Genomic DNA, 21209 nt, shown 5'->3' with positions numbered 1-21209 from the left:
CACAAACTTTGTCGTACTAATTTTCTGTGCCTGTTGTACTATTTGGAGATCAAGCCCTGACTAAATATTTTTATTCTTAAATTAATAATTTATTGGACAGCCTGTGTTTAATACATAACCGAAGTCACTCCATGGAAAAAGTCCCCAGAAGACATTTTAATATAAAATTACCAAAATTACGGGGAAACAAATATCTGTAAGATTGCACCAACATCAGATCTCTGACGTAGCACTGAATTATTAGCTGCTGTTCAGAAAACCATCTGCATCATCAGCCGTCTGATGTACAGCAATATTTCCTTTCAGTGCTTACACTCTGCACAACATGCAACTGTTTCAGACGGACATAAATATAAACAGTGTTTTGCAAATGTAAACAAATGCTTCTTTAAATTAAAAGCAATGCAATGTGTACAAATATGAGCTAATGTTCTTTGTTGTTCTATGAAAGCTGCTTTGGAAAACTCATTATTATGTCTCAGGGTCAGAAATATTCATATTTACTCTGCATAATCAGTGCCAGCAAAATATAAACATTTTGGCAGAAATCCAGTCAGAGAAAGTCTAATTACAGTTCTACAAACATGCAAAGCAATTTGTCCCTCAAATTTTAATTTTATGCAATTTAAAATATTACCACCACTCTATTAAAGACCTGTTTTGAGAGAAACACTTTAGAAACAAACCTTATTAGCAGGATCTTAAGCATGTAAACAAGAGGCAGTTGATGAAAAGAAACCCAAACAATCTCAGTTTTACCTTTTCTCTGCCTGCCTTTGCCTCTTCCTGGTGAAAAGTGCTTGACGAGAATCAAATATCAGCAGAAATTAACTGATTCAATCTGGTAAAGTGATAACATACTGAGAGTTTTATTCATTTATTTATTTATTTGTGCGTCTGATCTTTTAAAAAGACATTATTCTTTGAAACCCAGTGTAACTATAAATCCTGACAATAACAAATGAGTAAAATAGGGTGATGTAAAAGTTCACCACCACCTGCAGCTGCGGTCACAGTTGAGTTATTACATCACTGGAGCTTATCGGCCATCGGTATTAACCTCCATGTGACTCAACATACAGATCTTAGGGATCATTTGAATCAGAAAGCTTCATGATGCACCACTATCTGCTGCTCCCATCTCAGTGCTGGTCAAACAGAAATCCAGTCCTTGAGGTCCAGTGGCTTTTTTTGGATGTGTTCCTGCTTGAACACCTGATTTATATGGCTTACAGTCTATAACTTGTTAAAAAACAACATGTGGATCTATAACTCTCAGTTATACAGAAGAAAAAACTGTAAAAAGCGCTGACAAAGGTTTATTCAGTTTGTGAACATCAATAAAATCCAAGTAAACATTATGTTGAGCTTTAATATTCAAGTGACAATTTGTAATTAATGAATGTGCAATAGTTTCAATCAAGTGATGCAGCATTTAACAACATCTGTATTTTTTATTTTCTTGAGATCTGTTAAAAAGGTCTATGTATGTCTGGCTGGAGTCTCTTTCTCTTCTTCCTTCACTCAGACTCAGTCGTTGGAGGTTGATAACTGGATCTGCGTGAAACTCGATCCAGTCGCTCCACAGCCACGCTCTCCAACACCCGCCTCATCAGAGGATGCTCCTCCAGGACTTCGTTGAAGTCGTCCACGCTGAGCGAATAAAGGCGACAGTAGGTGTCGGCCCTCACGCTGGCCGTCCGTCGGCCCTGAGTTAGTAGGCAGATCTCTGAGCCAAGAAAAACAATCGGTTTAGTCATAAAGTTAGAAGAAAAACGCAAAATCTTTCTAAATATTTTTGGTCTAGTTTCTAGTCCAAATATTTTAGTGCACTTAAAGTAACTTTTCAACAAGATATTGGAGCTAGTTTTAAGTCCAGAATTGCTTAATATTGACTTAAAAATGTACTAGTTTCACAGGCTGATTATTTTACTTATAGTGTTGGATAAATGTCTTGTAATAAGTGAAATAATATGCCAGTGGAACTGGTACATGTTACTTATATTAAGAAATAATTGACTTAAAACAAGCTCCTATATCTTACAGAATTGCTATTTATAAATTAGTTTTGTCTTATTTCAATTAAAATTTTCTTGTTTCCTAAAGAAAAATTCATGGCAAGATTTTGGGTTTTTTCACAGTGCAAAAAAAAGAAAAACTACCCTGCAAAATGTATTTACAGTATAATCATAATCAAGCAACTTGCACATTATCTTCATTGCTTTTACAGAGTGAAATATTTCATAATTTTTAGTTTTTTCTTCAAAATGACATTAAGCCAATGATGAAAAATTACATTTACCATTAGAAATTCAGAAGAAATAGTAAATATTAGGTGGAAATGTAGTGCAGTTACAGCCAAGAGTTCTGTGGGAGATTTTATAGAAGAAGGGCAGCAATAATCTGAATAATGAAGACTCTCGTAGAGATGATAAGTAGCCGAATAGAGTTTTAATACTCTGCTGTATTTACCTCCAAAGTAGGCTCCATCACTGAGCACTAACTCCTTACTGTCACGTGGGATAATCGTGACGGTGCCATGCTGGATGAAATACATTCTCCGACCCAGCGTTCCCTCTCGTATTACATAGTCTCCCGGCTGGAAAACATAAAGCGCAGCTTGGTCAGGATCACGGTGACAAAGTGAGGGTCGGTGTTGGCAAAGAGCGGCATGTTGGCGACAAGTCCACGGCAGTTATAGCTGACAATCTCCTGCATGACAGAGACAAAATGGACAGAAGTAAACTAAGTGGAAAACACATTTCGGTGATTCTTGAGAATAGGGACAAAATGGGTTTTAATTTCCCAATATTTTTTTGTTTTTTATTTCTCAACCATAAGTATGCAAATATGACAAATAATGTTTTGTAAATGTAAAGATGCTAAGGTATAGGCTCCCATTTGCAACATTTTTTTTTTAAATTACACTTTTAATCGACCTGACCTAGAACGTTGTCATCACCATCTGACAAAAATAAATATAAAATAATTTTTAATGACCCTATTAGTGATATTTTTACTCATTTTAACGACAAATGCTTCTCAAGAAACAAAATAAATATGATTTAAAACCAAAAACAACAAAAAGTCCATCTGACGGAGTTGACATTGCATGACGGAGTTGACACAGAACTGAAGGTGGTGACAAACTAGTGAGTAAAATGAAAAACTTGGTACATGTAAAGTAATGCAATTTATGTAAAATATATTAAAATGAATTAATTGCACATTTAAGTGAGATTTGACAACAATTTCACTGAAAGAGTCACAAAAAATCTGATGGAGTTGACATCTGACAGAGTTGACGAAATGCCAAACTACCTCATTTTATATGATGTTATTCTGAAGGAGGCCATATTGTAGCTCATCAGGTCCATGAAATCTTTACATTTTACCAAAATTAAGCTTTTATTTCACAAAATGTCATCAAAGTTTTGTAAATTGTCAGTTATGGTGTTGACACATCATGGTTGTGACAAACAATTTAGGAATAAAAAGAAGAAAAAACTAAAGAATAACATAAGCTAACCGGAGCTAACTAGCCCTCTTAGCAAAGGAAGAGAAAGGAAGTGGCCATGGGGTCCTCAGAAGTTCTGGTGCCCCCCAATAATGCCTGATTTTATTTTATTTTTTACATTCTTTTAATTTCTGACGGTGTTGACAAAAACTAGGGACAAATTTCAATGGAGTTGGAAAATATATATAAATGATTTTTAATTCAATTTATTGATACTTTTATAATTATTTTTATGACTACTTATTTACTGCTTAATTGTCATAATATATAATTTTAGTATTTTTTTAAATTGTTTTAAGCTATTATAATGTATTGAGTTCTTCTCCGGGACAAGGGATTTTCCAGGCATCATCCACCGACTACAGTGTTTAAAATAAAAAAAATATTCAGCAAACACCAGGAAAATATACATTGTTGTGCTCACATGACCCAGGTTAGTTTAGTCAGATATTTGAAAAAAATATATTTTTTGTATATTTTATTCAAATGTTGTGCTTTATCCATAGGACCTGTTTGATCTCTATTCTCAAGAATCACTGATTTTTAATTTTCTGCTGTGCATATTGAAGACTGTTGATAAAATGTATGACTATTAACTCATTTAAAGAGTCAAACTCCAGTCTTCAAGGGTCGTTGTTTTGCAACTTTTAGATTTCATTCTGGCTCAACACACCTTAATGAAAAGTTTTATGAATGACTAAAAAATAATTACATTTAATATACATTACATTTATTATACATACATACATACATACATACATACATACATACATACATACATACATACATACATACATACATACATACATACATACATACATACATACATACATACATTTATCTTTATTTTAGAAATTATGGTTTTCGTCAATAATTTAGTGGGTTTTTTTTGTCTTAGTTGTATTTTTCTCTTTTCTGCTGCAACTGTCTTCTATTATTACTATGAAAAGATTTAACATTTTCCAAAATGAATTGCCACTGTATGAGAACTCTTTACATGTAATGATCGAAGGATCCACAAGGTGGCGGTAAAGCAATAACATGAAAACCGACAATCATAAACCTGGAAAGAAGAAGACAAAGAGGACTGCACGTGGTCTGTTGTGTTGAATGTTTGAGTGTTTCTCTGAAAACTATCTTCTGTCCAGTTTTAACGAGTTTATCAAAAAAGCTCCTGTTAACTGCTGCTGAAGCAACATTCAGAGTTTAAAGAAATAATCGTCAAGTCAGAGGAAGAGATGGATGATCAGCGCAGACTGCTGGATTTCTCCCGGACCCCCCAGATAATCTTACACCGAATAGGTAGGAAACACCAGCGTTTGGACGAAGGTTAATGTCTGCACTTTTCTGTATGAGGATCATTTTAGTAAATGTTCTTTTCCCGTATAAATATTTTGTTAACATGTTAGAACGCAGACATAAATATTACGCTGTGCCAATGGTTTATTTATGTAGAGCAGTGTTTCTCAACCTTTTTTGGGCCAGCGCCCCCCTAGCCTTTATCCAGGTCCTCATCGCCCCCCACCAAAGAATTTTCAGGCCACTTTGCACTGACCATTATTTTATCATTAATATTACTATCACTATTGTACATGTTTTGATTTTTATGCTTGTTTCTGTATTTATCATCAAAAATAATTTCCCAGAGAACAAAAAAGCCATGGGAATAGAAATTATTTTCACAGGTGTCTACGAAAAATGCAATAAATGAACATTCAACTTTAAATTTCTAGGCCTAACAGCAGTCAATCAGAGTGGAAAAAATATTCTTATTTTGTGCCATTTTCTAGTTGTTAAATCTTGCACAAAATGACCAGATAAAAGATGAACAACATGCCAGTTTAAACTTTGAACTATTTGCAAAACGACTGAGCTCTGCAACATTAAAACATGGATAGAACTGTAACTACATTAATCATAACTCTTCTTCTCTTCAGTATGTCTGTCAGTTTCTGGTGGTGCAGCTCTGTGCTGCCTTCAGGAGAATGGGACATCAGAGTATCATCCATAAAACTTCACCCACACGGCATTTATTGTGCAAACCAGAGCTTTCAGTGGAAAAACAAAAGTTCCAAGTCCTTTTAATGCCATACAAATATGAGACAGAAACATGGATTATATCTTTATGTAGACATGTCTATTGATTATAGATTAATAGTTTTACTGGACAGAAATTACAAAGAACAAATCTGGTTCTTAATCAAATCCTAATGAGTCAAATTCAAAGTGTCATGGAGTCATCAGCCTCATGACATTAACACTGACATGAAAAATAATATTGAAGAAATAAATATATCAAATCTAATTAAAAACATAAATAAGTGATCAGTTCTTTACTGTTATGGTCTGTAAGATATATTTATTCTCAGTACTAGATGTGGTCTCAACAAACCCATAACATTTCAACAATATTATTTTACCTTTTATCTGGAAATAGTGTCTGTTTATTTTTGCCATACAGTCCTCTGTATTAATTATTGCTCGAAAGGTCTTGCCATACCAGTTTATTCCTCTGTATTTACTTTAGTTTCTTAGTTTATTCTTGCATTTTGTTCTTCATTCATTTCCATGTAGTTTCATTTGATTAGTTTTATCCTCTCTTGGTTTATTGCTATGTCCACTTTAGTTTCTTTCCTCTTGCTAGATCCATTATAAGACGAATAATATAAGACGAATAATATTCACTCATCACCTGCTGCGCCTCCTAATCGTCATGTGTTTCACATCATGTGTTGATTTTTCACTGTTCAGCGTCGGATTTTCTGTTTTTATGCCATAATTCACATCTTGATCGTCGCTCCGTTTATGTCCTGCTTCTCCTGTTTCAGAGTTTTGCGCAATGTGCGCGTCTTTTTTTTTTTTAAGCCCCTAAGGTGCAGGGCGGTCGGGAAGCGTATCGATGGGGAAAAGGCAGACTGACATAAACCTTTTAAAACAACGGAAACAATTTCTGCATTCTGATTATTGAAATTTAAAAGTGCTGTGTTGTTCTATCACCCCCGTTTCATACCGGACCACTTACAGCTCCGGTGTTAACGCTATAAAATGAACGCTCTCTATCGTGGTATCACCCCTGGAGGGATTCCTTTATTTAAATGGGTTCACTTTTCAGAGGGATACACAGTGAGGGTATTGTGATTTTAGCTACCAGTGGCTGGAGAACGCAGCTGCGCCTAGAAGCTAACAAAAGCTAACAAACACCGAATAGAAGAATTCAGAGTAATACAAAAAACATCTTGACATAATGCATTTTACTGTCAAATATCAACAATAATCCCTTCTACAATTAATTTTGCAATAAAATATGATTTTAAAATCCGTTCATTTGAGAATTCTCCAAATGTCAGCTGGATGTGACGACTGATCTGTATCTCTGTCTACGCTTTTGAAATTTAAAGTGTTTTTTTATTTTTTTTTATTTCTTTTTTAAACAATGAAAGATTTCTCCTGCTTACTTCAATAAAGTTAACAATAACTCTTTTCTCTGTTTTCTTCTCCAGGTTCCCTGCAGTTTAACCAAGAGAGAAGATCGACTCTGGACCAGGAGGAGTTGGAACCTCTGCAGGGAAAACAAGACCAGGAAGAGAAAGAAGTTTACTGCAGTCAGGGAGAAGAACAGATTGAATTAAAACAGGAAACTGATACCTGCATGTTGGTTTCTGTTGATGAGCAAACACACCAAACTGAATCAGAACCAAACAGGAACCAAGTCCTCTTAAAGGAAGCTGCTGTAGCTGAGAAGCAAAATCAGGAAAGAAGAAAACTTTTCTCATGTGTCATCTGTAAAAAGCGTTTCGCTTTAAAATCTGTTTTTGATGCTCACATGAGAACTCATACGGTTCAAAACCTGTTTTCATGTGTGAAGTGTGGAAAAAGTTTTAGTCAAAAACAGAAGCTTTATGGGGTGTGAAAAGTTTAGTCTAAAACATGATTTAACTCGGCACATGATGATTCACACTGGTGAAAAGCCGTTTTTATGTGGGAGTTGTGGAAAAAGTTTTAGTCTAAAACATGATTTAACTCGGCACATGATGATTCACACTGGTGAAAAGCCGTTTTCATGTGGAAGTTGTGGGAAAAGTTTTAGTCTAAAACAGGGTTTAACTTACCACATGATGATTCACACTGGTGAAAAGCCGTTTTCATGTCGGAGTTGTGGAAAACGTTTTAGGCTAAAACAGAAGTTAACTCGGCACATGATGATTCACACTGGTGAAAAGCCGTTTTCATGTGGAAGTTGTGGGAAAAGTTTTAGTCTAAAACAGGATTTAACTCGGCACATGATGATTCACACTGGTGAAAAGCCGTTTTCATGTGGAAGTTGTGGGAAAAGTTTTAGTCTAAAACAGGATTTAACTCAGCACATGATGATTCACACTGGTAAAAAGCCGTTTTCATGTGGAAGTTGTGGAAAAAGTTTTAGTCAAAAACAGAATTTAAATCAGCACATGATGATTCACACTGGTGAAAACCTGTTTTCATGTGGAAGTTGTGGAAAAAGTTTTAGTCGAAAACAGGGTTTAACTTACCACATGATGATTCACACTGGTGAAAAGCCGTTTTCTTGTGGGAGCTGTGGAAAAAGTTTTCGTCACAAAGTTGGTGTAACTCACCACATGAGGCGTCACACAGGTGAAAAGCCATAGCTGTATTTTCCATACATGTCCTATGTTGAGGTTCACTATTGAATGGTTTTGGTTTAACAGTAGAATGAAAGACTGGAGGGGTTTTATGTCTATAAAACTTGAAAAGTTGAAAGTTGTTGTATTTGTTAAATGTGATCATTTGGATCTTCACATTTGGATTCTTGGAGATGTGCAACCACGACACATTTTCCTTCAGAGATGCTTTGTTTTGTTTTCCTGGCATATTCTGTATCAAAAACAATACTGATTAACATCCTGTTTATGTACAATGTGAAGAGTAGAGGGCTCAGCACACAGCCCTGAGGAGAGCCAGAACTGATGCTGATAGCTGAAGTGGCTTTGGAGCCCACTGACTATTTCATGCACTAACAGAGTTTGACCGGACATGGACTCCCTTCCAGAACATTCTCACAAGACTGGACTTGATTAGTATTATTCTATCCTGTATAGAGAAAGAGTGGGTGGGTGGATGTTGTTGATCTTAACACACTTAGAATAAAAAATACAATGTGCTGTTATGCACTAATTGTGCATTCTCAGATACATCTACATACAAAAAATTATCTGATAAGGTTTCTCTTCAAAACAAGATGAGATTGTAACTGATGCTGTTATTTGTTTCAGATTATATTAACCAGTTTAACTCTACCCAAGTAAAGGTTTTGTGAATAAATAAATAAACATGTTTATGGAAAATGTAAGAAAGCATGGTGGATTATTATTGTCTTCAATAATTTGGTGTCTTTTGTCATAGTTGTATTTTTCTCTTTTCTGCTGCAGCTGTCTTCTATTATGACTATAAAAAGATGTTACGTTTTTAGGCTGTGACTCAGTTGTATATTACATTTACTCAAGTTACATTTAGTTGAAAAAAAGATGGAGAACCTTTTACTTGAGTAATATTATGAATACTGCTACTCTTAAATATTTCTGGCTACTTACTACACTCTTTGAGTTACTTCACTAAATGAAGAATAAACATGTTTTTACCAAAATGACAGACACACAGTTTATGTTAAAATGAGACTTTTTGTCTGTACACAAACTTTGTCGTACTAATTTTCTGTGCCTGTTGTACTATTTGGAGATCAAGCCCTGACTAAATATTTTTATTCTTAAATTAATAATTTATTGGACAGCCTGTGTTTAATACATAACCGAAGTCACTCCATGGAAAAAGTCCCCAGAAGACATTTTAATATAAAATGACCAAAATTACGGGGAAACAAATATCTGTAAGATTGCACCAACATCAGATCTCTGATGTAGCACTGAATTATTAGCTGCTGTTCAGAAAACCATCTGCATCATCAGCCGTCTGATGTACAGCAATATTTCCTTTCAGTGCTTACACTCTGCACAACATGCAACTGTTTCAGACGGACATAAATATAAACAGTGTTTTGCAAATGTAAACAAATGCTTCTTTAAATTAAAAAAAGCAATGCAATGTGTACAAATATGAGCTAATGTTCTTTGTTGTTCTATGAAAGCTGCTTTGGAAAACTCATTATTATGTCTCAGGGTCAGAAATATTCATATTTACTCTGCATAATCAGTGCCAGCAAAATATAAACATTTTGGCAGAAATCCAGTCAGAGAAAGTCTAATTACAGTTCTACAAACATGTAAAGCAATTTGTCCCTCAAATTTTAATTTTATGCAATTTAAAATATTACCACCACTCTATTAAAGACCTGTTTTGAGAGAAACACTTTAGAAACAAACCTTATTAGCAGGATCTTAAGCATGTAAACAAGAGGCAGTTGATGAAAAGAAAACCAAACAATCTCAGTTTTACCTTTTCTCCGCCTGCCTTTGCCTCTTCCTGGTGAAAAGCGCTTGACGAGAATCAAATATCAGCCGAAATTAACTGATTCAATCTGGTAAAGTGATAACATACTGAGAGTTTTATTCATTTATTTATTTATTTGTGCGTCTGATCTTTTAAAAAGACATTATTCTTTGAAACCCAGTGTAACTATAAATCCTGACAATAACAAATGAGTAAAATAGGGTGATGTAAAAGTTCACCACCACCTGCAGCTGCGGTCACAGTTGAGTTATTACATCACTGGAGCTTATCGGCCATCGGTATTAACCTCCATGTGACTCAACATACAGATCTTAGGGATCATTTGAATCAGAAAGCTTCATGATGCACCACCATCTGCTGCTCCCATGTCAGTGCTGGTCAAACAGAAATCCAGTCCTTGAGGTCCAGTGGCTTTTTTTGGATGTGTTCCTGCTTGAACACCTGATTTATATGGCTTACAGTCTATAACTTGTTAAAAAACAACATGTGGATCTATAACTCTCAGTTATACAGAAGAAAAAACTGTAAAAAGCGCTGACAAAGGTTTATTCAGTTTGTGAACATCAATAAAATCCAAGTAAACATTATGTTGAGCTTTAATATTCAAGTGACAATTTGTAATTAATGATTGTGCAATAGTTTCAATCAAGTGATGCAGCATTTAACAACATCTGTATTTTTTATTTTCTTGAGATCTGTTAAAAAGGTCTTTGTATGTCTGGCTGGAGTCTCTTTCTCTTCTTCCTTCACTCAGACTCAGTCGTTGGATCTCTGAGCCAAGAAAAACAATCGGTTTAGTCATAAAGTTAGAAGAAAAACGCAAAATCTTTCTAAATATTTTTGGTCTAGTTTCTAGTCCAAATATTTTAGTGCACTTAAAGTAACTTTTCAACAAGATATTGGAGCTAGTTTTAAGTCCAGAATTGCTTAATATTGACTTAAAAATGTACTAGTTTCACAGGCTGATTATTTTACTTATAGTGTTGGATAAATGTCTTGTAATAAGTGAAATAATATGCTAGTGGAACTGGTACATGTTACTTATATTAAGAAATAATTGACTTAAAACAAGCTCCTATATCTTACAGAATTGCTATTTATAAATTAGTTTTGTTTTATTTCAATTAAAATTTTCTTGTTTCCTAAAGAAAAATTTATGGCAAGATTTTGGGTTTTTTCACAGTCCAAAAAAAAAGAAAAACTACCCTGCAAAATGTATTTACAGTATAATCATAATCAAGCAACTTGCACATTATCTTCATTGCTTTTACAGAGTGAAATATTTCATAATTTTTAGTTTTTTCTTCAAAATGACATTAAGCCAATGATGAAAAATTACATTTACCATTAGAAATTCAGAAGAAATAGTAAATATTAGGTGGAAATGTAGTGCAGTTACAGCCAAGAGTTCTGTGGGAGATTTTATAGAAGAAGGCCAGCAATAATCTGATTAATGAAGACTCTCGTAGAGATGATAAGTAGCCGAATAGAGTTTTAATACTCTGCTGTATTTACCTCCAAAGTAGGCTCCATCACTGAGCACTAACTCCTTACTGTCACGCGGGATAATCGTGACGGTGCCATGCTGGATGAAATACATTCTCCGACCCAGCGTTCCCTCTCGTATTACATAGTCTCCCGGCTGGAAAACATAAAGCGCAGCTTGGTCAGGATCACGGTGACAAAGTGAGGGTCGGTGTTGGCAAAGAGCGGCATGTTGGCGACAAGTCCACGGCAGTTATAGCTGACAATCTCCTGCATGACAGAGATAAAATGGACAGAAGTAAACTAAGTGGAAAACACATTTCGGTGATACTTGAGAATAGGGACAAAATGGGTTTTAATTTTCCAATATTTTTTTGTTTTTTATTTCTCAACCATAAGTATGCAAATATGACAAATAATGTTTTGTAAATGTAAAGATGCTAAGGTATAGGCTCCCATTTGCAACATTTTTTTTAAATTACACTTTTAATCGACCTGACCTAGAACGTTGTCATCACCATCTGACAAAAATAAATATAAAATAATTTTTAATGACCCTATTAGTGATATTTTTACTCATTTTAACGACAAATGCTTCTCAAGAAACAAAATAAATATGATTTAAAACCAAAAACAACAAAAAGTCCATCTGACGGAGTTGACACTGCATGACGGAGTTGACACAGAACTGAAGGTGATGACAAACTAGTGAGTAAAATGCTGTTACCTAACAGCAGTCAATCATTGACTGCTGTTACCTAACAGCAGTCAATCAGAGTGGAAAAAATATTCTTATTTTGTGCCATTTTCTAGTTGTTAAATGTTGCACAAAATGACCAGATAAAAGATGAACAACATGCCAGTTTAAACTTTGAACTATTTGCAAATGACTGAGCTCTGCAACATAAAAACATGGATAGAACTGTAACTACATTAATCATAACTCTTCTTCTCTTCAGTATTTCTGTCAGTTTCTGGTGGTGCAGCTCTGTGCTGCCTTCAGGAGAATGGGACATCAGAGTATCATCCATAAAACTTCACCCACATGGCATTTATTGTGCAAACCAGAGCTTTCAGTGGAAAAACACAAATTCCAGGTCCTTTAAATGGCATACAAATATGAGACAGAAACATGGATTATATCTTTATGTAGACATGTCTATTGATTATAGATTAATAGTTTTACTGGACAGAAATTACAAAGAACAAATCTGGTTCTTAATCAAATCCTAATGAGTCAAATTCAAAGTGTCATGGAGTCATCAGCCTCATGACACTAACACTGACATGAAAAATAATATTAAAGAAATAAATATATCAAATCTAATTAAAAACATAAATAAGTGATCAGTTCTTTACTGTTATGGTCTGTAAGATATATTTATTCTCAGTACTAGATGTGGTCTCAACAAACCCATAACATTTCAACAATATTATTTTACCTTTTATCTGGAAGTAGTGTCTGTTTATTCTTGCCATACAGTCCTCTGTATTAATTATTGCTCGAAAGGTCTTGCCATACCAGTTTATTCCTCTGTATTTACTTTAGTTTCTCAGTTTATTCTTGCATTTTGTTCTTCATTCATTTCCATTTAGTTTCATTTGATTATTATTATCCTCTCTTGGTTTATTGCTATGTCCACTTTAGTTTCTTTCCTCTTGCTAGATCCATTATAAGACGAATAATATTCACTCATCACCTGCTGCGCCTCCTAATCGTCAAGTGTTTCACATCATGTGTTGATTTTTCACTGTTCAGCGTCGGATTCTCTGTTTTTATGCCATATTTCACATCTAGTTCGTCGCTCCGTTTATGTCCCGCTTCTCCTGTTTCAGAGTTTTGCGCAATGTGCGCGTCTTTTTTTTTTAAGCCCCTAAGGTGCAGGGCGGTCGGGAAGCGTATCGATGAGGAAAAGGCAGACTGACATAAACCTTTTAAAACAACGGAAACAATTTCTGCATTCTGATTATTGAAATTTAAAAGTGCTGTGTTGTTCTATCACCCCGTTCATACCGGACCACTTACAGCTCCGGTGTTAACGCTATAAAATGAACGCTCTCTATCGTGGTATCACCCATGGAGGGATTCCTTTATTTCTTTATTTAAATGGGTTCACTTTTCAGAGGGATACACAGTGAGGGTATCGTGATTTTAGCTACCAGTGACTGGAGAACGCAGCTACGCCAAGAAGCTAACAGAAGCTAACAAACACCGAATAGAAGAATTCAGAGTAATACAAAAAACATCTTGACATAATGCAGTTTACTGTCAAATATCACCAATAATCCCTTCTACAATTAATTTTGCAATAAAATATGATTTTAAAATCCATTCATATGAGAATTCTCCAAATGTCAGCTGTATGTGACGACTGATCTGTCTCTCTGTCTACGCTTTTGAAATTTAAAGTGTTTTTTAATTTTTATTTCTGTTTTAAAGAATGAAAGATTTCTCCTGCTTACTTCAATAAAATTAACAATAACTCTTTTTCTCTGTTTTGTCCTCCAGGTTCCCTGCAGTTTAACCAAGAGAGAAGATCGACTCTGGACCAGGAGGAGTTGGAACCTCTGACGGGAAAACAAGACCAGGAAAAGAAAGAAGTTTACTGCAGTCAGGGAGAAGAACAGATTGAATTAAAACAGGAGACTGATACCTGCATGTTGGTTCCTGTTGATGAGCAAACGCACCAAACTGAATCAGAACCAAACAGGAACCAAGTCCTCTTAAAGGAAGCTGCTGGAGCTGAGAAGCAAAATCAGGAAAGAAGAAAACTTTTCTCATGTGCCATCTGTAAAAAGCGTATCTCTTTAAAATCTGTTTTTGATGCTCACATGAGAACTCATACAGTTCAAAACCTGTTTTCATGTGTGAAGTGTGGAAAAAGTTTTAGTCAAAAAAAGCATTTAACTCGGCACATGATGATTCACACTGGTGAAAAACCGTTTTCATGTGGGAGCTGTGGAAAAGGTTTTAGTCTAAAACAGAATTTAACTCGACACATGATGATTCACACTGGTGAAAAACCGTTTTCATGTGGGAGCTGTGGAAAAAGTTTTAGTCAAAAACAGCATTTAACTCAGCACATGATGATTCACACTGGTGAAAAACCGTTTTCATGTGGGAGCTGTGGAAAAAGTTTCAGTCAAAAACGGGATTTAACTCGACACATGATGATTCACACTGGTGAAAAGCCGTTTTCATGTGGGAGCTGTGGAAAAAGTTTAGTCAAAAACAGAAGTTAACTCGACACATGATGATTCACACTGGTGAAAAGCCGTTTTCATGTGGGAGCTGTGGAAAAAGTTTCAGTCAAAAACGGGATTTAACTCGACACATGATGATTCACACTGGTGAAAAGCCGTTTTCATGTGGGAGCTGTGGAAAAAGTTATAGTCGAAAACAGGGTTTAACTTACCACATGATGATTCACACTGGTGAAAAGCCGTTTTCATGTGGGAGTTGTGGAAAAGGTTTTAGTCTAAAACAGGCTTTAACTCAGCACATGATGATTCACACTGGTGAAAAACCGTTTTCATGTGGGAGTTGTGGAAAAAGTTTTAGTCAAAAACAGAAGTTAACTCAGCACATGATGATTCACACTGGTGAAAAACCGTTTTCATGTGGGAGCTGTGGAAAAAGTTTCAGTCGACAACGGGATTTAACTCGACACATGATGATTCATACTGGTGAAAAACCGTTTTCATGTGGGAGCTGTGGAAAAAGTTTCAGTCGACAACGGGATTTAACTCGACACATGATGATTCACACTGGTGAAAAACCGTTTTCATGTGGGAGCTGTGGAAAAAGTTTCAGTCGACAACGGGATTTAACTCGACACATGATGATTCATACTGGTGAAAAACCGTTTTCATGTGGGAGCTGTGGAAAAAGTTTCAGTCGACAACGGGATTTAACTCGACACATGATGATTCACACTGGTGAAAAGCCGTTTCCATGTGGGAGCTGTGGAAAAAGTTTTAGTCGAAAACAGAAGTTAACTCGACACATGATGATTCACACTGGTGAAAAGCCGTTTTCATGTGGGAGCTGTGGAAAAAGTTATAGTCGAAAACAGGGTTTAACTTACCACATGATGATTCACACTGGTGAAAAGCCGTTTTCATGTGGGAGTTGTGGAAAAAGTTTTAGTCTAAAAAAGCATTTAACTCGGCACATGATGATTCACACTGGTGAAAAGCCGTTTTCATGTGGGAGCTGTGGAAAAAGTTTTAATCAAAAACAGGATTTAACTCGGCACATGATGATTCACACTGGTGAAAAGCCGTTTTCATGTGGGAGCTGTGGAAAAAGTTTTAATCAAAAACAGGATTTAACTCGACACATGATGATTCACACTGGTGAAAAGCCGTTTTCTTGTGGGAGCTGTGGAAAAAGTTTTTGTCACAAAGTTAGTTTAACTCACCACATGAGGCGTCACACAGGTGAAAAGCCATAGAAGTATTTTCCATATATGTCCTATGTTGAGGTTCACTATTGAATGGTTTTGGTTTAACACTAGAATGAAAGACTGGAGGGGTTTCATGTCTATAAAACTTGAAAAGTTGAAAGTTGTTGTATTTGTTAAATATGATCATTTGTATCTTCACATTTGGATTCTTGGAGATGTGCAACCACGACACATTTTCCTTCAGAGATGCTTTGTTTTGTTTTCCTGGCATATTCTGTATCAAAAACAATACTGATCAACTGTATGTATTAAAAACCTGTTTATGTACAATGTGAAGAGCAGAGGGCTCAGCACACAGCCCTGAGGAGAGCCAGAACTGATGCTGATAGCTGAAGTGGCTTTGGAGCCCACTGACTATTTCATGCACTAACAGAGTTTGACTGGACATGGACTCCCTTCCAGAACATTCTCACAAGACTGGACTTGATTAGTATTATTCTATCCTGTATAGAGAAAGAGTGGGTGGGTGGATGTTGTTGATCTTAATACACTTAGAATAAAAAATACAATGTGCTGTTATACACTAATTGTGCATTTTCAGATATATCAGATACTTTTATATTCAGATATATCTACATACAAAAAATTATCTGATAAGGTTTCTCTTCAAAACAAGATGAGATTGTAACTGATGCTGTTATTTGTTTCAGATTATATTAACCAGTTTAACTCTACCCAAGTAAAGGTTTTGTGAATAAATAAACATGTTTATGGAAAATGTAAGAAAGCATGGTGGATTATTATTGTCTTCAATAATTTGGTGTCTTTTGTCTTAGTTGTATTTTTCTCTTTTCTGCTGCGGCTGTCTTCTATTATGACTATAAAAAGATGTTACGTTTTTAGGCTGTGACTCAGTTGTATATTACATTTACTCAAGTTACATTTAGTTGAAAAAAAGATGGAGAACCTTTTACTTGAGTAATATTATGAATACTGCTACTCTTAAATATTTCTGGCTACTTACTACACACTTTGAGTTACTTCACTAAATGAAGAATAAACATGTTTTTACCAAAATGACAGACACACAGTTTATGTTAAAATGAGACTTTTTGTCTGTACACAAACTTTGTCGTACTAATTTTCTGTGCCTGTTGTACTATTTGGAGATCAAGCCCTGACTAAATATTTCTATTCTTAAATTAATAATTTATTGGACAGCCTGTGTTTAATACATAACTGAAGTCACTCCATGGAAAAAGTCCCCAGAAGACATTTTAATATAAAATGACCAAAATTACGGGGAAACAAATATCTGTAAGATTGCACCAACATCAGATCTCTGACGTAGCACTGAATTATTAGCTGCTGTTCAGAAAACCATCTGCATCATCAGCCGTCTGATGTACAGCAATATTTCCTTTCAGTGCTTACACTCTGCACAACATGCAACTGTTTCAGACGGACATAAATATAAACACAGTGTTTTGCAAATGTAAACAAATGCTTCTTTAAATTAAAAAAAGCAATACAATGTGTACAAATATGAGCTAATGTTCTTTGTTGTTCTATGAAAGCTGCTTTGGAAAACTCATTATTATGTCTCAGGGTCAGAAATATTATTCATATTTACTCTGCATAATCAGTGCCAGCAAAATATAAACATTTTGGCAGAAATCCAGTCAGAGAAAGTCTAATTACAGTTCTACAAACATGCAAAGCAATTTGTCCCTCAAATTTTAATTTTATGCAATTTAAAATATTACCACCACTCTATTAAAGACCTGTTTTGAGAGAAACACTTTAGAAACAAACCTTATTAGCAGGATCTTAAGCATGTAAACAAGAGGCAGTTGATGAAAAGAAACCCAAACAATCTCAGTTTTACCTTTTCTCCGCCTGCCTTTGCCTCTTCCTGGTGAAAAGTGCTTGACGAGAATCAAATATCAGCAGAAATTAACTGATTCAATCTGGTAAAGTGATAACATACTGAGAGTTTTATTCATTTATTTATTTATTTGTGCGTCTGATCTTTTAAAAAGACATTATTCTTTGAAACCCAGTGTAACTATAAATCCTGACAATAACAAATGAGTAAAATAGGGTGATGTAAAAGTTCACCACCACCTGCAGCTGCGGTCACAGTTGAGTTATTACATCACTGGAGCTTATCGGCCATCGGTATTAACCTCCATGTGACTCAACATACAGATCTTAGGGATCATTTGAATCAGAAAGCTTCATGATGCATTTCAGTGATTCTTGAGAGTAGGGACAAAATGGGTTTTAATTTTCCAATATTTTTTTGTTATTTCTCAACCTTATGTATGCAAATATGACAAATGTTTTGTAAATGTAAAGATGCTAAGGTATAGGCTCCCATTTGCAACATTTTCTTTTTAAAATTACACTTTTAATCGACCTGACCTAGAACGCTGTCATCACCATCTGACAAAAATAAATATAAAATAATTTTTAATTACCCAATTAGTGATATTTTTACTCATTTTAACGACAAATGCTTCTCAAGAAACAAAATAAATATTAAAACAAAAAACAACAAAAAATCCATCTGACGGAGTTGACACTGCATGACGGAGTTGACACAGAACTGAAGGTGATGACAAACTAGTGAGTAAAATGAAAAACTTGGTACATGTAAAGTAATGCAATTTATGTAAAATACATTAAAATTAATTAATTGCACGTTTAAGTGAGATTTGACAACAATTTCACTGAAAGAGTCACAAAAAATCTGATGCAGTTGACATCTGACTGAGTTGACGAAATGCCAAACTACCTCAATTTATATGATGTTATTCTGAAGGAGGCCATATTGTAGCTCATCAGGTCCATGAAATCTTTACATTTTACCAAAATTAAGCTTTTATTTCACAAAATTTCATCAAAGTTTTGTAAATTGTCAGTTATGGTGTTGACACATCATGGTTGTGACAAACAATTTAGGAATAAAAAGAAGAAAAAAACTAAAGAATAACATAAGCTAACCGGAGCTAACTAGCCCTCTCAGCAAAGGAAGAGAAGGGAAGTGGCCATGGGGTCCTCAGAAGTTCTGGTGCCCCCCAATAATGCCTGATTTTATTTTATTTTTTTTTCATTTGTGACGGTGTTGACAAAAACTAGGGACAACTTTTAATGGAATTGGAAAATAAAAATGATTTTTAATTCAATTTATTGACAATTTTATCATTAATTATATAACTACTTATACTTAATTGTCAGTATATAACTTTAGTATTTCTTTAATTGTTTTAAGCTATTATAATGTATTGAGTTCTGCTCCGGGACAAGGGATTTTACAGGCATCATCCACCGACTACAGTGTTTAAAATAAAAAAATATTCAGCAAACACCAGGAAAATATACATTGTTGTGCTCACATGACCCAGGTTAGTTTAGTTAGATATTTGAAAAAATTATATTTTTTGTATATTTTATTCAAATTTTGTGCTTTATCCATAGGACCTGTTTTGTGCCTGTTGATAAGGGTCGTTGTTTTGCAACTTTTAGATTTGATTCTGGCTCAACACACCTAAATGAAAAGTTTTATTAATGCATAAAAATAATTACATTTAATATGCATTACTAATATACATACATTGATCTTTATTTCAGAAATTATGGTTGTCGTCAATAATTTAGTGGGTTTTTTTGTTTGTTTTAGTAGTATTTTTCTCGTTTCTGCTGCAACTGTCTTCTATTATTACTATGAAAAGATTTTAAGTTTTCCTAAATGAATTGCCACTGTATGAGAACTCTTTACATGTAATGATCGAAGGATCCACAAGGTGGCGGTAAAGCACCACCGCTCCACTCCCAAGCTCCTTTGGGGCTTTATGATTGTCGGTTTTGGAGTTGCAACTTTTAGATTTGATTCTAAAAGGTCATTTTATGATTGAAAACCGACAATCATAAAACTCCAAAGGAGCTTGGGAGTGGAGCGGGAAGAAGGAGAAACGAGTGAAATAGCGAACAAACGAAGGCGGTAGGATTTGATTTTGGCGGATTGCATAAACTGTACATTGACTGTAGCAACATGGCTTCTACATCAGGAGGGAATACTGGAAATGAGATGGAATGGATGATATATTAACAGGAAGTCTACATTAGGGAGTGATCATTTTCCAGTGAGTACAATAATTAATGACAGTGTAAATAGGTAGCAAAATTTCATATTAACAAGATGGTGCTTCAATAAAGCTAATTGGCTAAAATTTTAAATCAATTGTGAAGAAAAACAGCCATATGGTTACATTAAAAGGTAACATTGAAGAATGTCAGATAACAGAACACATTTTAAATGTTGCTAATTCTAGTATCCCAAAAATCAAAGTTAAAGGTAAGAAAAAAGCAGTTCCTTGGTGGAATGCAGTACAGCAATTAAAGAACTTAACAAAGCATTTAAAATATTACAGAAAAATGTAACAACCGAAAACCTTATTGAATATAAAAAGAAAAGAGCAATGGCTTGCAAAATTATTAAAGAAGCTAAAAAGAAAACATGGAGAGAATATTGTTCCTCAATAGGTTCAGAAATAAAATTGCAGAACGTTTGGTCAATGTTTAGGAAAATGACGGGGGAAAAGGAATGATGTTAAAATGCCAGCATTGGTCTGAGGACAGGAAATATTAGTTTTAGATAAAGATAAGGCAGATTTATTAGGGGAGACATTTGCTGCAGTTCACAGTGGTGAACATCTTACAGACAGCAGAAAATACAAAAACTTGGAAATTATAAAAATATTTTGGAAAAATGTCAAAAATGCATGTCAACATTATGAATATAACCATAAAAGAAATGAAAACAGTACTGAAAGGGACAGGATACTCAGCTCCAGGAGAGGATCAATTATGTTATGCTATGTTTCGACAGGTTCCAGAAGTAACATTGAAATTAATATTAGAATTATTTAATAAAATATGGAATGAAGGTTTAATACCAAATAGCTGGAAAAGGGCAATAATACTTCTGTTTAATAAACCAGGGAAAATCCTAGCAGTCCAAATAATTATAGACCAACAGCTTTAACTTCTCATTTAAGTAAATGGATGGAGAAAATAATAGTCAGTAGATTAGGATATGTTCTTGAGCTTAAGAAACTAATGAATGGATACCAGTGTGGTTTTAGAACAGGGAGAACAACAATGGATGCTCTAACCAGAGTAAGTAATGACGTAGAGAAAGCTTTAAAAATGAAGGAGGTAATGATTATAGCATTCTTTGATAAAGAAAACGCATATGATTCACTGTGGAGAGAAGGACTACTTAAAAAAATCAGATGGGAATTAGTGGAACGATGTATAATTGGATAGCA

General features: G+C 34.8%; 1 protein-coding gene across 1 annotated transcript; it reads right to left on the bottom strand.

Moving 5' to 3' along the window:
• Positions 1–1304: 1304 nt before the first annotated feature.
• On the bottom strand, positions 1305–2764 carry LOC145553737 (potassium/sodium hyperpolarization-activated cyclic nucleotide-gated channel 2-like). The gene is made up of 2 exons (XM_081612624.1): positions 2473–2764; positions 1305–1729 (listed from the first exon to the last, which is right to left on the bottom strand). Exons 1-2 carry the CDS (start codon positions 2555–2557, stop codon positions 1521–1523), a joined length of 294 nt encoding a protein of 97 aa, XP_081468750.1. The 5' UTR covers positions 2558–2764; the 3' UTR covers positions 1305–1520.
• Positions 2765–21209: the final 18445 nt, after the last annotated feature.

The sequence above is a fragment of the Poecilia reticulata genome, chromosome 11 (genome assembly GCF_904066995.2).
Source record: "Poecilia reticulata chromosome 11, P_reticulata-male-v2, whole genome shotgun sequence".
NCBI classification, from domain to species: Eukaryota; Metazoa; Chordata; class Actinopteri; order Cyprinodontiformes; family Poeciliidae; genus Poecilia; species Poecilia reticulata.
The sequence above is the reverse complement of the archived record's forward strand: the minus strand, read 5'-3'. Positions and strand labels throughout refer to the sequence as shown.